The following is a 15,021-nucleotide window of genomic DNA, read 5'->3' as shown; positions in this document are numbered from 1 at the left end:
CCTTCCCAGGAGCTCATCCCAGCCTGGCATCTGTCTCAGGCTGGGTCCCCTGGATTTTTGTGCCGACGTGACGACGAGAAAATACTCGTTACGCTAGATTTGAGTTTTCCAAATTAGAGACATACAGCTGTGCCCTACTCTTCAGGTAGATATTTTCCCAACGATTCTGTCATTACACGCAAGGTGTTTTAAGGATAAGAGGTATGTACGATGAAGGATCTTTAAGATGTAACGACAGCTAATATTTATGGATCAGGTATCATTCGTATATGAGAAAAGGCTCAGACGGTGGCCTGGTAGTTCAGTCTATGGAGCTCCCAAGACATAATCGATTTACTCCCCACAATTCCATGAAGTAAACACCATCACATCACCACCTTACATATGAGGAAACTGAGGCACTGAAAGGTTCAATAACTTGCCCACAGGCGCAGAGCTAGGAAGAGGCAAAGCTAGGCTTGGAACTCAGACAGATTTCCAAGTCCATGCTCTTGACCTCTATAAAAACTCTCGGATCAAGGTTTTGAAGTGATGTAGACATGCTCTTCAGACCCAGGGAACCCACAAAAGTGGGATCGACGTTCACCCACAAATACTTTGGGAATGACGGGACATTAAACCAAGGGCACCGCCGTTTGCATATTCCCATCACTGTGGGTGAGGGCCAGTTCTAGCCAAAGAAGTTCCTTCCTCTAGAGGAAATCAACTCTATGGTAAGACACTCCCTAAACTTATAAATATCTCACTCTTCATTTTTCCTGAGTTTTGCCCCCCAAAATACTGTATCCCTTAAAGAGAGTTTCAATTATACCACACTACATACAAGGGGGCCTTATGTGCACCACTTAATCAAATTCAAAATGCAGTTTCGTGGTGGGGGAATTTTGTTACAGTTGGAAGCGGTAAAAGGGACGAAGAGAAGCAAACGAAGGAAGTAGACACACACACACACACACACACACACACACACACACACACCTCTCCGAAGAAACTGTCCTGTTCCTCGGACTCAGAATCTCTCTTCCTTCTGACGGTGCCAGCGTGGACTAGAAGGTTCAGGGCACGGCCTGAAGAGGAACCTTGGTGTGCGGGCAAGTGCACAGGCCTCGAAGATGCACACAGAGCTGCGTGTGACTCCAGGCTCCAGCACTTACGGGCTGTGCGACCTCGGGCAGGTTGCTCAACCTCTCCTAACCTCCTTCAACTCATTTATAAAACAGAGAGGGGAACAGCTCCTTCAGAGAGCAGTTAAATTTAAACAAGATCAATAAAACATGCAGCACAGTGACAAAACATAAAAGGCAGTCAATAAAAGGGAATAATTATCGTGGTTAGTGATTCAGAGACACTCCTAAGCATGCACCGATTTATAACGTCGACCAACAAGTATTTATGGGACAGTTACCCTCTGTGCCCACATCTGTGAAAGACAAAGTGTAATACAGGATTCTTGACCTTCTTTAAGGTGCGTTCCCTCTACTAGAAAACCAACCTACGAGACACGGGATATTGATCATCGGAGAAACGATTCAGAAAAAAAAAAAAAAAAGCCCAGTCACCGATTCAATAATCAGATGCTTCGTTTTCACAGGGGGCAGAGAACTTGAGTCGGGTAATTATAACACCGTCACCTGCATACACACACAGACTCCGCCCACAATAATACCCACTGCACTTGGATGCTTCTCAAATCTCCATGGTCAGCCCGGATGTCATTCCTGACCTCCATACCCACGCGTGCAGCTGTCCTCTGGATATGACACGAAGACGGTCCACAGACATCCCACGGCCAGGTGTGTCCAATGCAGGGACATCGTTGGAATGTAACCGGTTAGAATTTGTGGCAATGAAGGAAAGAGGGGGCTTTCTAAGTGAAGCAAAATGAATTCCAAAGAAACCTGGCATGTGGATTTATAAGCAGGAGGCCAAAGGAGAAATTGAAGATAACAGCAGTAGAAACTGCCCATAAATTACCGACACGATCTGGGAGGAGGAGGCCAGCCATAAAAAGTGTGCAAGGATCTCAGCGGTGGCTTTCATAAGCACAGACGGATTTCTGTGCTGCTGGGTGGTACCTCCCCCCTATTACCAGATAATCAGGCAAGCAGATCCTTAATACGCCACATGATACGATATAGAACGGGAGACCTCCGCAAGGGACAGGAGTGGGGTTTTTAAAGCCTTAGCTGGCTTCTGGTGTCACCAAATGTCACCGCCTCGCACGCACACACGTTGTCACGTGATGAACAAAGCTGGCACATTCGTCTCGTGGTTGCCTCGAGAAACCCCCCCCCCCCGGAAGGGAAAACGCGGACAAACAAAACTACCGTCTGTGATGCAAAACACGAGCCTTTGCAGGGCTCTCTCACGGTTAACGAAATCACTTCACGCGGTCTCCCAAGCTAGAAACTTCTGACTGTGCCCACTTCATCCATATCCAATTAATGGCCTCATCTGACCGATTCCCAGAAAGTTTTTCTCGAATCTGCCCGCCCGCACCATCCCTGCCTAGTTCTTGGTTTGCTACAGAGAAACCATTTCCATAAAAATAGTATGATAATAATAAAACTCTATTATTAGAGGGACAATATCCTCCCCATTGGATAAGGCCTAGCACTCAGTTGGCACTCCACAAATGGGTGGATGGAGAAAAGACTAAATATATTCAGCCAACCTGCTACCAGCCCCCATCTGCTGCAACCTATCCTACGCATTCCTGCCAGAGTTAATCATTATCAAATCAAAAAAAAAAAGGGATTGTACCAAGAGTACCATCTTGCCTCACGCCCTTCGTCGGCATCCACTGACCATGATAAAGTCCCTGCTGGAACCCAGGCTGGCACATAAGTGCCTCACAATCTGGCCACCTGCCTCCCCTCCCACTTCTCTTTCCGCAATTCACTCTCGAAACTCTGTTCCAGCCCAAAGCGGATGTGCTGTTCCCCGCACCAAGAACTTGCCCAGTCCTCTGGCCCAGGCTGTTTTCTCTTAAATGCCCTGCCTTCTCTTTGGAGGAAAAACTCCCCTCTGGCCAGTATGACCAAGGCTACCTTTGCACTGCTCTCTGACTCCTGCGAACATCCATCTGCCTCCCCACGCTCTCGGATTTCCGAGAGGGCCTGGCTCCTCTCCGTGCTGCCAGCACAGTGCCCGGCAGATTGACTGGAGACTTCCATCAAAAACCATTTTGGGGGCGCCTGGGTGGCTCCGTCAGTTAAGCATCCGACTTCAGCTCAGATCATGATCTCGCGGTTCATGAGTTCGAGCCCGCGTCGGGCTCTGTGCTGACAGCTCGGAGCCTGGAGCCTGCTTCGGATTCTGTGTCTCCGCCTCTCTCGGCCCCTCCCCCACTCATGCTACTGTCTCTCTCGCTCGCTCAGAAATAAACATTAAAAATTGTTTAAAAAGCATTTTTAATAGCTTTTTTGAAAGAAGAAAGAAAAAAAAAAAACCATGAGGCCAAGGGAACAGTGTACAACTTAGAAAAGAAGCCCACATAGATGAAACATACAAACTGCATTAAACATAGCACCTCCAAACAAGAGTGATTTACAAGTTTTTTGGCAAAAGCTGCTTTGAAAAGAAACGGACAGCCATTTTACACAACAGATACATACCTGGTACCATATTCTCAAATAAACCCTAGGTGGATAAAAGAGCTAAACAGAAGAGTCACGGAAAAGCAACATGAACAGAATAGAATATTTATTAAGTGTTTCCAAGGGATGGTATCTTTCTCGGCTTCAAAGCAGTGAAGAAATGAAATTGGCAAGATTGACAGTTTGGGATTCGTACAGATTTAAACTATCTGTCCGGTGGAAGAAAGAAAAAAACCACACAGAATTGAAATGAAATGGCAAACAACATTTTGGAAGCCATTTGCGTGCAACAGAAACAAATGGTTAATCCCACCACTATCTAAAACTTCCTTCACATTTATAAGAAAAACAAATTTCTTAAGCATGGCATGAGAATAAAACAGTAAGAATTAAAGCAACATAAGCTTCTGTACAAAATTTCAGTTGAAACCAGCTGATTTAAATCCCCCACACTTGGGAGGACTTCATAAAAAGGATCTTGCCCATCAAGGGATACTTTCTCCCGGGCTCGGACTGCATGGGAGGAAGGAAACTACCCCGGCCCCAGACACCTGCCTCCCCTCCACTGACCACGATAAAGTCCCCGCTGGAACCCAGGCGGACACTTAAGTCCCTCACAATCTGGCCACCTGCCTCCCCTCCAATTTCTCTTTCCACAGTTCACTCCCGAAGCTCTGTTCCAGCCCAAAGTGGATGTGCTGTTCCCCGCACCCTCAAATCCAAGAACTTGCCCAGTCCTCTGGCCCAGGCTGTCTTCTCTTAAATGCCCTGCGGCACCCCCAGGGCTCAGATGTCAGAGCTTCTACAGGTAAATCCTTTGCCCCTCTTGGATGGCAACGGGTAATCCGCAATTTAGCAAAGGTTAAGTTGGTAACTTTTGCCGTGGAACCCAGAATTTATTTGCAGTGGTACCTCTGGTTTCCCTATAGGGCCCATGAGCAATCCCTCAAGTTCATCCCCCATTCCACCTTCCAATTCGGCTTCCAGATAGCTGCCAGAACAATCTAAAAAAGGCAAATGTGGTCACGTCACCGAACCTATCTCTTCCTTTCTTCTCCCATACTTTCGCCCTGCCTAGCCTGCGCTCAATGTTTTCCTGGTGTAGATTACACTGAACGCTTCATTAAACTTTCATTTTATGAAAATCAAACCTATACAGTCCCGTCTCCTTTCTGTAATCTCCATGTACCTAAACAACAATGATGACACTACTATTTCTTCATGTTTAAATTCTATATCTTTTCAATTGATTTTCTGTTTCTGCGGATGGAGACTGAATGGCCTGATACACCCCACGCCCCCACACACATTTCGCCCCCCTCCTTCTCCTAACACAGCTATACCATAATTTGCGGGTAAGTAAATATCCAGCGTTTACATTTGCGTGACTATATTGTCCCCAGCTGAGCCAGACTGTATATACAATTAAAGTTCCTTTCTTAAGAAACTCTTGCTCCCCCTGCCGCGTGGCTAACAATTGCTTTGCTTTGTCAGAAGTTTGGTTTTTTTTTTTTGCCTTCTGTTTCTATCACTAATTCAGTCCCAAACTTTTGAAAAGAATGGTTAAAAAAAAATCTCGCGAAGACAAGAAATACAAAAATAAACACGTGGGACTACATCAAACTAAAAAGCTTCTGCTCAGCAAAAACCAAAACAAAACAAAGCAAAACACCACCCACAAAATGAAAAGGCAGCCTATTAAATGGGAGAAGATATTTGCAAATCATATATCTGAGAAGGGATTAATATTGAAATGTACTACAACTCAATAGCACAAAAACCCATAAACAATCCAATCAGAAAATGGGCAGAAAAGCTGAACAGACATTGTTCCCAAGAAGGCATACAGGGGGCCGAAAGGCGCGTGGAAAGATGCTCCCCATCACTCATCATAAAGGAAATGCAAATCCAAACCGCAAGATAATACCTCACACGTGGCTGATATCAAAAAGACAAGAATAAGTTTTGGCAAGAATGTGGAGAAAAGGGAATCCCTATGCACCGTTGGCGGGAATGTAAATTGGTGGAAAAGAGCACGGAGGTTCCTCAAAAAAATAAAGAATAGAACTACCATAAGACCCAGCAAGTCCACTTTTGGATATTTATCCGAAAAAAGAAATGAAAACACGAATTCAAAAAGATGCCTTCACCTCCATGTTCCCTGCAGTATTATTTACAGAAGTCAAGATACAGAAGCACTGTAAGCATCCATCAGTGGATGAATGGATAAAGAAAATGTCTCTCTCTCTCTCACACACACACACACACACACACACACACACACACGACTACTATTCAGCCATGAAAAAGAATGAAATCTTGCCATTTGTGACAACATGGGTGGGCCTGGAGGGCACATTAGGCTAAGTGAAATAATTTGGAGGAAGACAAGCACTGGGTGATTTCACATATATGTGGAATCTGAAAACAAGCTCATCGACAGAAGAGCCTGGTAGTTGCCAGAGGCAGGGGGGTGGGTGAAAGGAGTCAAAAGGAAGAAACTGCCAGTAATAAAGTAAGTCCTGGGGATGTAATGTACAGCGTGGTGACTACAGTTAGTAATAGTGTATTCACATGTGAAAGTTGCTGAGACAGAAGATCTCAAAAGAAAAAACAACCTGTTACCGATGTGCAGACGTTAACTACACTGGTCAGACTTGCCGCGGTCTATTCACAATGTACACACGCGTCATTATGTTGCACACCTGAAACTAATATAATGTATGTCAATTGCCTCAACAATAATAGCAATAATAATAATTATTATTATTATTCTTACTGTAGTCAAAAACATTAGGTAATCAAATAATTCTGTCCCCTGGCCTCCCTTGGAGACATACCGCCTACAGCCCTCCATCCTCCTGTTCCGACGCGGAACGCCTGCTCTCTTGGCCGGCTACACAGCTGTCACCCTGAAATGTGACTCTGGAACATTCCTTCATCGGCTTCCCGGGATCTGCCTTTAGTACCCTCCTGTCTCTTCGATACTATCACCACTCTCTTTCTCACTTTACTCCCTTGTTTTACTGGAGCATATCCTTGAGAAGCTTGCTGAAAACAGATGCAGGGAAGGGGGCCATTGCGGAGACCCTACAGAAATGCAATACGTTTACTCTGGGCTCCCTCTTGGCACAAAGAATTCAATGGCTGACCACGGAATCTGAGGTCGAAAGCAGTGTTTTCAACTCCTCTCCTGGAGTGCAGCGTTGCTACTGTGCAATCCAATACCAACGATTTATTTGATCCACATTTTCTCTCCGAAAGCTTTTAGGACTCTCTCCTCCTCCAAGCTGTTCTGAAATTTTACATTTACATATTTTTTTAATTTGAAGATCTCACTGGCTTTATTAAATGATTCATTCATGAATCAGGCAGCATCCCAGCTAGAAAACAGAGGGGTGATCTAAGAAGTTGTGCAAAAACATTCACATGCCATGAAGTGGGTTTAATTTTTCTTTTCAGTGATTCCACAGACATGGGGCGGGACCTTCTAACCTGAAAGCTTATGAACTACAGTCCTGGAAAATTATGCTCCATCATTAATCTGACCATTTTCTCCTGTTTTTTTTTAATGTTGATGTTTTAGAGAGAGAGAGAGAGAGAGAGAGAGGGAGGGAGAGAGAGAAGAGCATGAGTGGGGGGAGGGGCAGAGAGAGAGGGAGACACAGAATTCCAAGCAGGCTCCAGGCTCTGAGCTGTCAGCATGGAGCCTGATGCGGGGCTCGAACTCATGAACTGTGAGATCATGAGCTGAGCTGAAGTCAGATGCTTAACTGACTGAGCCACCCAGGTACCCTTAATCTGACCATTGTCTTCTGTTTTCTCTGTTCTCTTTCCAATATTCCTATTATTTAATGTCTAACCGGCTGGTCTGCCAGAAGTTTCTCTCAGTGCTATCTTCCACTCTTTTAGTGAATTATTTATTTCCACCTTATTTTTAACTTCCCAGGCTTCTCTGTCATTCTCCAATTATCACTTTACCACAGCACTAGGTCTTGTTCCGTGAATAAAACAAGACATTCCATGATTTGAGCCACCAATTCGAGTCTTCAAGTTTATAGTCTCTTCCTCTTCCAGACAGACGCCTTTTCTATTGTTGTTGCTGTTGTTAAGGCCTTTTGTAACGGAGACTCTCCAGAGACGTCCAGGGATCCTGGCTCTCCTTTCTTATTTCGGACTAAGACAGCTATGTGTAGACAAATGGAGCTTTACAACAGGCATGCCTTACTACTAAGTGAGCTGAACTCTGGGGCGCCTGGGTGGCTCAGTCGGTTAAGTTCCTTACATCAGGTCAGCTCATGATCTCACGGTTCCTGGGTTCGAGCCCCATATCGGGCTCTGTGCTGACAGCTCAGAGCCTGGAGCCTGCTTCACATTCTGTGTCTCTCTCTCTCTCTCTCTGCCCCTCCCCTGCTTGTGCTCTGTGTCTCTCTTTCTCAAAAATAAATAAACATTAAATATTTTTTTTTTAAAAATTGAGCTGAACTCAGAAACTTGGGGAGGGGAGCCAACTACCGTATCGGTCAGCCTGTTTCTTAGCCTGGTTTCCTGAGAATAGATGCTTCAAACTGTACTCATTTACAGGGGTGTGAAAGTCTGCGGGGGGCAATTAATGATGCTGAGGGTGTCCCTAAATGGTATGTGGCCCTATCCTCTGTCCTAGCCTATATCTTATGAGTTCAAGCCCAGAGTTCACCTTTTCTGGAGAGTAGATCTCCCATATTCTTCCAGGCAGGGAAGGGCAGAACCTGTCTGTGTGGTGTGGGGGAAAGAATCTGGGGATACAGCCGCAATCACCGTTTTCCAATCTACCTCCCAGCCATCAGAAGTACCCAGGGCCTCCAAAGCCTGAGTCTCTGGGGTTCTGAGATGTGACTGGGCTGCATTCTTCAGCTCTTCCCACCCCACCGCACCATATGCAGGAGGCGGGGTCCCAGCCTCATCCAGTTTTCTGTCAGTGACCACTCACCCCTCCTCCTTCGATCTTCCAAAATCGTGTAGGTGTGTCTTCCTTGACGTCATCCCCTAACGTGCTCTGTTGTCCCTTGTAGATTACCATCCTCTCCAGTTCTTTCCGATCATCTTAGTAAATAAAGTTCCAGGAGGGGCCAGATGCAGGTCGTATGTTCAAGACACCATGCTAAGTTAACAGAGCGCGACTGAGCTACGCGTCCCCCGCCCCCCCCCCCCAACCGAGCTCGCCATGTTTTTCTTTGTGCCCCCAACTCTGCTGTCGTTCCGGTGCCTGGTCCATCTGTATCTTTCTCCCTTTGACCCTTCATGGGGTGAAAGGGTTGAGATGAAGTTCAGGCATCACGCTGTGTACGTCGCTGGCTTGACACACACCGCACAGACCACACTGTGCCAAATCAATCTGCCTACGAGTTTGCCTCCATCCCCAGAGAAGAAGTAAGCAGGCAAGGACTGCGTCTTTGACGATATTCTGTCTCTAATATGGGGAAAACCATCTGGCACATAATAGGTGCTCACTAATATCTGTTCAACTGACCCACTTCCAGCAAGCTCCACGTTGGAAACATTTTCATTTCCAAAGGAGTGGGAAAAAAAAAAAAACAACAACAACCCACATTGCTCTGTTTATTTGCCAACATCCAAATAAGAAAGGCTAATCAGAGAGCACCAGGAAATGAAAACAGCCAGATGTGTTTGAGAGCAAAAGTCCAGGAACACAAAATAGCTTCCAACAGGGGTGATGTATGTTTTCTTAGCGATTCAAAATGAATATATGTTTATTAGGCAGAGAGAGAGAGATTTAACAGGTTTCTCGGCTAATGCTGCAATTTTAAATCCATTTAAGATAATTTTCTTTATCTTGAATCTATTTCTCTCAGTAACCAGGATACTTAACGGATTTGTACAAAATCCATTTGAAAAAAGGAATAATCTACTCTAAGCAAGGACACACTCTAAATGGGAAAAAGGAGACACTACAAATCTAACAGAAAACAAAGAACCCGTTAAGCCAACGTGGATGCCTCCCTAGAAAATAGGTTTTCCTCCAGCATCTTGATTCTATGACCAACCCCTCTTCTCCATTTCCCAAGGAGAAAACAAATGATTCCTGAATCTGAGCCCGCAGAACAAAGGCCTTTCAAGAGACAATCAAGATGCAAACCACTTGTTTAAAAGGTAAGACTCAATCAAAACAGTAGAAGTTGAAACAATCATGGAACATACTTTCTCACCCATCAGCTTGGCAAAGCGTCTTTGAAAGGCGAGTACCCAGTCTGGGAAGGGACAGGTACTATTCCAACTGGAGTGAGGATTGCCATAAACTTTCTAGAGGACAAGATCCCAAAATGTATCACCAGTCTCCAAACGTAGTCCTATGATATGCTACAAGGATTATACTTTTAAGAAGCGTGGATTGAGAAAATAAATACCAAATCACGACACATAAAGATTTGAGTGCGCAGACATCCATCAAATTGTTATTTATGAAACTGGTATTTATGGAAAACTGACAATAAACCAAATTTCCAAAAATGGAAATCATGATGATCATAATGAAGCATAATTAATAACATCAGAGAGTGCTCATGAAATAATATTAAGTGAAAAAAGGACACAAACAATATATCACATAATCATAAATCTGTATAGAAGGCGGACTCAAAGGCAATATACTAATATATGACAAACTGCAGTCTCTAGGTAGAAATCATGGCGATTTTTGTTTTTTACTTAAAACTGAAGGTTTTAAGGTTGAGGACCTTCCTATACGTTTCTCGGTTCCTTTTATAAAAATTTAAATACTTTATTGGGGGCACCCGGGTGGCTCAGTTGGTTAAGCATCTGACTTCAACTCAGGTCACGATCTTGAGGTTCACGAGATCATCGGGCCCTCTGCTGTCGGTGCGGAGCTCGCTTTGGATCCTCTGTCCCCCGCCCCCCCCCCCCCCCACCCGTCCTCACTCTCTCTCTCTCAAAAATAAACATTAAAAAAAAAAAACAAGTAAGCAAACAATAATTATAAATTATTTTTTTAAATGTAAATACTTTAGATCATATTTCATGGTCAACAGTACTTGGTCTGTTGACTGTGAAGGAGACTGAGTGAGATCAAAGCTCCTCTGCTAGTTACAAACAACATGAGAACATGTCACAGACTCAGGTCTACAGCCAACCCTATGACGTGGCAAGTCGCTCTGAATGACCCAACCAGAACTTACTTGGTGGGACGATAATCCGGAATGGAACGATCCAGTGAAATTTTTTCACTGAGGTAGGAATTGTAGCCATACTTCTCATGGGGTCCCTTGGCTTTTTCTTCTTCGGCGGGGGAAAGGGTAGCGGGAAGGCCCCCTTTGCCCCGTCCCCCATAACCTTCGATGAGCCCAAGGGATTTGGATAAGCCTAGAAAAAGGAGGGAAAAAGAATTATTTGAAAACCACCACATCAGGACACATCACTCAAACTGAGCTATGGCTTTGATGGAAATTCTACCATTACCTGTCACAGAGAAATTTACGTCCCCAATTTATCAATCCAGGACTATGCCCTGAACGCATTCATATTGAGAGGAAGTTCAGGGCAACTGGGAGTTCTGGGGTTGAGTCTAATTCCCAAGAAGAAGCCTCTCCCTCCTTTGGGGAACAGACTGGATGGAGGTCTACAAAAGGGAAGAGATCATCTAAACTGGGAGCAACGCAGACCAAGAAGGACACACACAATGGGACAGAACTGAGGCTCAGCCAGGCCGGCTTTCCTTTCTTCTTGGGGCAATTACAAGGCTCCATATTCCACGAGATACGCGTACAACACAGAATGAGAACAGCCAGTAACAAGGAACGGCCAACCCCGCAAGTGTTTTTGCTTCATTTGAACAGAGAATGACATACAGATTGATTTTATCATGAGTTTAAAGTGTGTAACAACCTGACACAGTTCTTTACCTAATGGTTTTTATTTAAATTTCATCTAAATGGCAAAAGGAAATACAGAATGTTTGAGAACAAATCATAGAAAAACCCCCATAAGGGTGATAACTGTGCCAAGCAGAGTAGGAGGCCTCTGTAACAAGCCTCACTGAGCAATTGGAAGTTCCCAGAATGGTGGCAGCTTTATACCTACTGTTCCATTATACGATAAACAGCTTGATGGGCAATTTCGAAATCCAAGAGTTACGGGAGATTTTACTTCAGGCCTAGAAAACTTTTGTTGTTAAGGGCTCTCGTTCCCTTTTGCCATTTCAAATATTCAAGCCACTCAGCATACACTCAGGCATGCTCGCGGGCATGCGTGCGCGCACACACGCACACACACACACACACCACTTTATCCGTAAGAATCCCATTGCTGCCTCTGGCAGGAAGAGCACAGAGGAGAGATGTCAACCGTGCCCTCAGCTTTCATGATGGGCGGCCCATAAAGCTGAGGAGGATTTGAACCTCCCAGGAAGGCATCCCCAGACCAGTCAAAGGCCAACAAATCTGCTCCGCTCACAGAACGGGGCTCCGTCGCGTAATGGCAAGACTTTCTTGCTTCTCTGAAAACAGAAATGTATTTTCTGTGAGATCAAGATCAAAAAGCAGAGGTCGAGCAAGCATCTCAGACGTGGTCGCAGGTGAACATCATTTTTCTACCTGAGAATCCTTTCCACTGTCCGCTATGACCTCCAGGCACCCTGACATCTTTCCTGCCTGCCATCATCCCAACAGAGGGGCCATCAACAGAGAACGAGATCATTCCAACACTTCCCATGGACTTCCCGATCTTTGAATTCTCATTCCACCCACCATCTGTGTGCCACTACCGTTCCAATAACCTCACCTTCACAATGTTCGAAAATCTCTAAGAATGCTTCCCACGTCAAGTAGGAACACCTGTGCTGGGTTTAAAACTCACTCATCGCAGAACATTCCTAGTAGGGACGTGACGTGGCACAGCTACTTTGGAAACCGGTCGGGCAGTTCTTCAAAACGCTAAAGCATCATTTGACCACGTGACCCAGCCATTCCTGGGTACGGACCGAAGAAAAATGGAAAGATCCGCCCACGCAAAAACTTGGACGGAAATGTTCGTAGGGGCATTATTCCCGTATGTCTGTCCCCATGTCTATCGACTGATGCATGAACACCCAAAATGCAGAACCACACCATGAGATACTATTAAGCAATAAAAAAGGAAGGAAATAGCGATGCACACTACAACACGGATGAACTTTGAAAACATTATGCCAAGTAAACAACGCTGGTCAGGAACGACTTATGTAGGTATGATTCTGTTCGTGTGACATGTACAGAACAGGCAAATCCCCAGAGACAGAAAGTAGGTAAGTATCTGTTTCAGGCTGAGGGCGTTGTGGTAGGCAACGGGGAGTGACTGCTAAGGTACGTGGGCTGTCTTTTTGGGTGGGGATGATGTTCTGGAGTTAGATTGTGGTGATATTTGCGTACCCTTGAGAATATACTAGAAGCCACAAAACTGTACCCCTTTAAGTGGATGAAGGATATGGTATGCGAAAAATATCTCAATAAAGCTGTAAGAGAAAACCCACTCTGTGATAGGCGATTCTGTTTCCAACAAGATGGAAGGCTAAAACAACATGAAAAGGCTCCCGTAATATACCGAGAAATGCCGAATAAAACCCTTTTAAGAATATTTTAGATGTGGGGCGCCTGGGTGGCTCTGTCGGTTAGGCATCCAACTTCAGCTCAGGTCATGATCTCACGATTCGCGAGTTCGAGCCCCGCGTCGGGCTCTGTGCTGACAGCTCGGAGCCTGGAGCCTGCTTCGGAGTCTGTGTCTCCCTCTCTCTCTGCCCCTCCCCTGCTCACACTCTGCCTCTGTCTCTCTCAAAAAGAAATAAAACGTGAAAACAAAATTTAAAGAATATTGTAGATGCATCGCTGAGCTTGCAGGAAAGAAAAGCGAACTCCCGGAGGGAAGTCACAATCAGAGCTGAGGCTGTACCTGCTGAGGTCGAGAGAAGGATGGACTGCTCCCTACCTAAAGATGTCTTGTAGAGCTCTAACCCGCACGGGATATGAGACCTTTTGTACGCCTTAAACGTTTCATCATTTTTAACTATGGAGGTGCCGGGTTGAGTAGTGGACCCCTGAACTTTATTTGGAAATAGGGACACTGCATGTGTCAACACACTAAGACCCCTGGTATCCTCAAGAGAAGAGAGATACAGACACAGAAGGAAGAAGGCCATCTGACAAAAGATGCAGATATTGGAGGATGCAAATGTAAGCCAGGGAATGTCAAGGATTGCTAGCAACTCCCAGAAGCTAGGAAGAAGCAAAGAAGGATTCAGAGGGCTGGCCAACACCTTGATATCAAACTTCTAGCCTCCAAGAGTATGAGAGAGGAAATTTCTGTGGTTTTTAGGCCACCGAGATTGCAGTCACTTGTTATAGCAACGTCACGAAACTAATGCAATGAATATCAAAAAACAACCAGGGACACCTGGGTGGTTCAGTCAGTTGAGCGTCCGACTTCAGCTCAGGTCACGATCTTGCGGTTCTTGAGTTTGAGCCCTGTGTCAGCTCTGTGCTGACAGCTCAGGGCCCGGAGCCCGCTTCGGATTCTGTGTCTCCCTCTCTCTCTCTCTGCTCCTTCCCCACTCACGCTCTGTTTGTCTCTCTCAAAAATAAATAAACATTAAAAAATCTTTTAAAAAACTTGTAGGATATGGGGCGCCTGGGTGGCGCAGTCGGTTAAGCGTCCGACTTCAGCCAGGTCACGATCTCGCGGTCCGTGAGTCCGAGCCCCGCGTCGGGCTCTGGGCTGATGGCTCAGAGCCTGGAACCTGTTTCTGATTCTGTGTCTCCCTCTCTCTCTGCCCCTCCCCCGTTCATGCTCTGTCTCTCTCTGTCCCAAAAAAATAAATAAACGTTAAAAAAAATAAAAAAAAAAAACTTGTAGGATAGTGCTAAAGCAATACTTGGAAAGAACTATATAACCTTAAATGCATATGTTGGGGGGGGGGTAGACTGATAATTAATGTGGTAAGCATCTAACCTGAGGAGTTAGGAAAATAGAGGCAACCCAAAGAAAGCAATAATAAACAAAAGAACAGAAATAAATGACTGCACGCACACAAAAGAAAGACAGCAAGGAAGGAAGGAAAAAGTGGAAGGGAGGCATGGAGAGAGGAAAGGAGGGAAAGAGGAAGGAAGGAAGAAAGGGAAGAGGGGGAGAGAGTGGCAGAGGGAGGGGAAAGGGAAAAACTAAAAGAAAAGAAAAGGTGGGGGGAGTAACTTCAGCAAGACTAGATCAGGATAGATAATGGATGGATGGATCGATTGATTGATCAATCACTCAGTCAACTGAGAGATAGATATATAGATAGATGGATGGATGGATGGATGGATGGATGGATGGATAGATAGATGGATAGATGGATGGATGGATGGATGGATGGATGGATGGATGGATAGATGGATAGATG

General features: G+C 45.2%; 1 protein-coding gene across 1 annotated transcript in view; it reads right to left on the bottom strand.

The window, feature by feature from the left end:
* Positions 1-15,021, bottom strand: part of GALNT17 (polypeptide N-acetylgalactosaminyltransferase 17) — a 445,375-nt gene that overhangs the window by 275,663 nt on the left and 154,691 nt on the right. The window contains exon 2 of the mRNA XM_040456200.1: positions 10,793-10,976. Within this exon, the coding sequence (XP_040312134.1) occupies positions 10,793-10,976 (184 nt within the window). The remainder of the gene's footprint in view (positions 1-10,792; positions 10,977-15,021) is intronic.

This window comes from Herpailurus yagouaroundi, unplaced genomic scaffold (assembly GCF_014898765.1).
Source record: "Herpailurus yagouaroundi ecotype Mexico unplaced genomic scaffold, PumYag 216, whole genome shotgun sequence".
Taxonomy (NCBI): Eukaryota; Metazoa; Chordata; class Mammalia; order Carnivora; family Felidae; genus Herpailurus; species Herpailurus yagouaroundi.
Note: the sequence above shows the minus strand (reverse complement) of the source record. Positions and strands in the feature narration are given on the sequence as shown.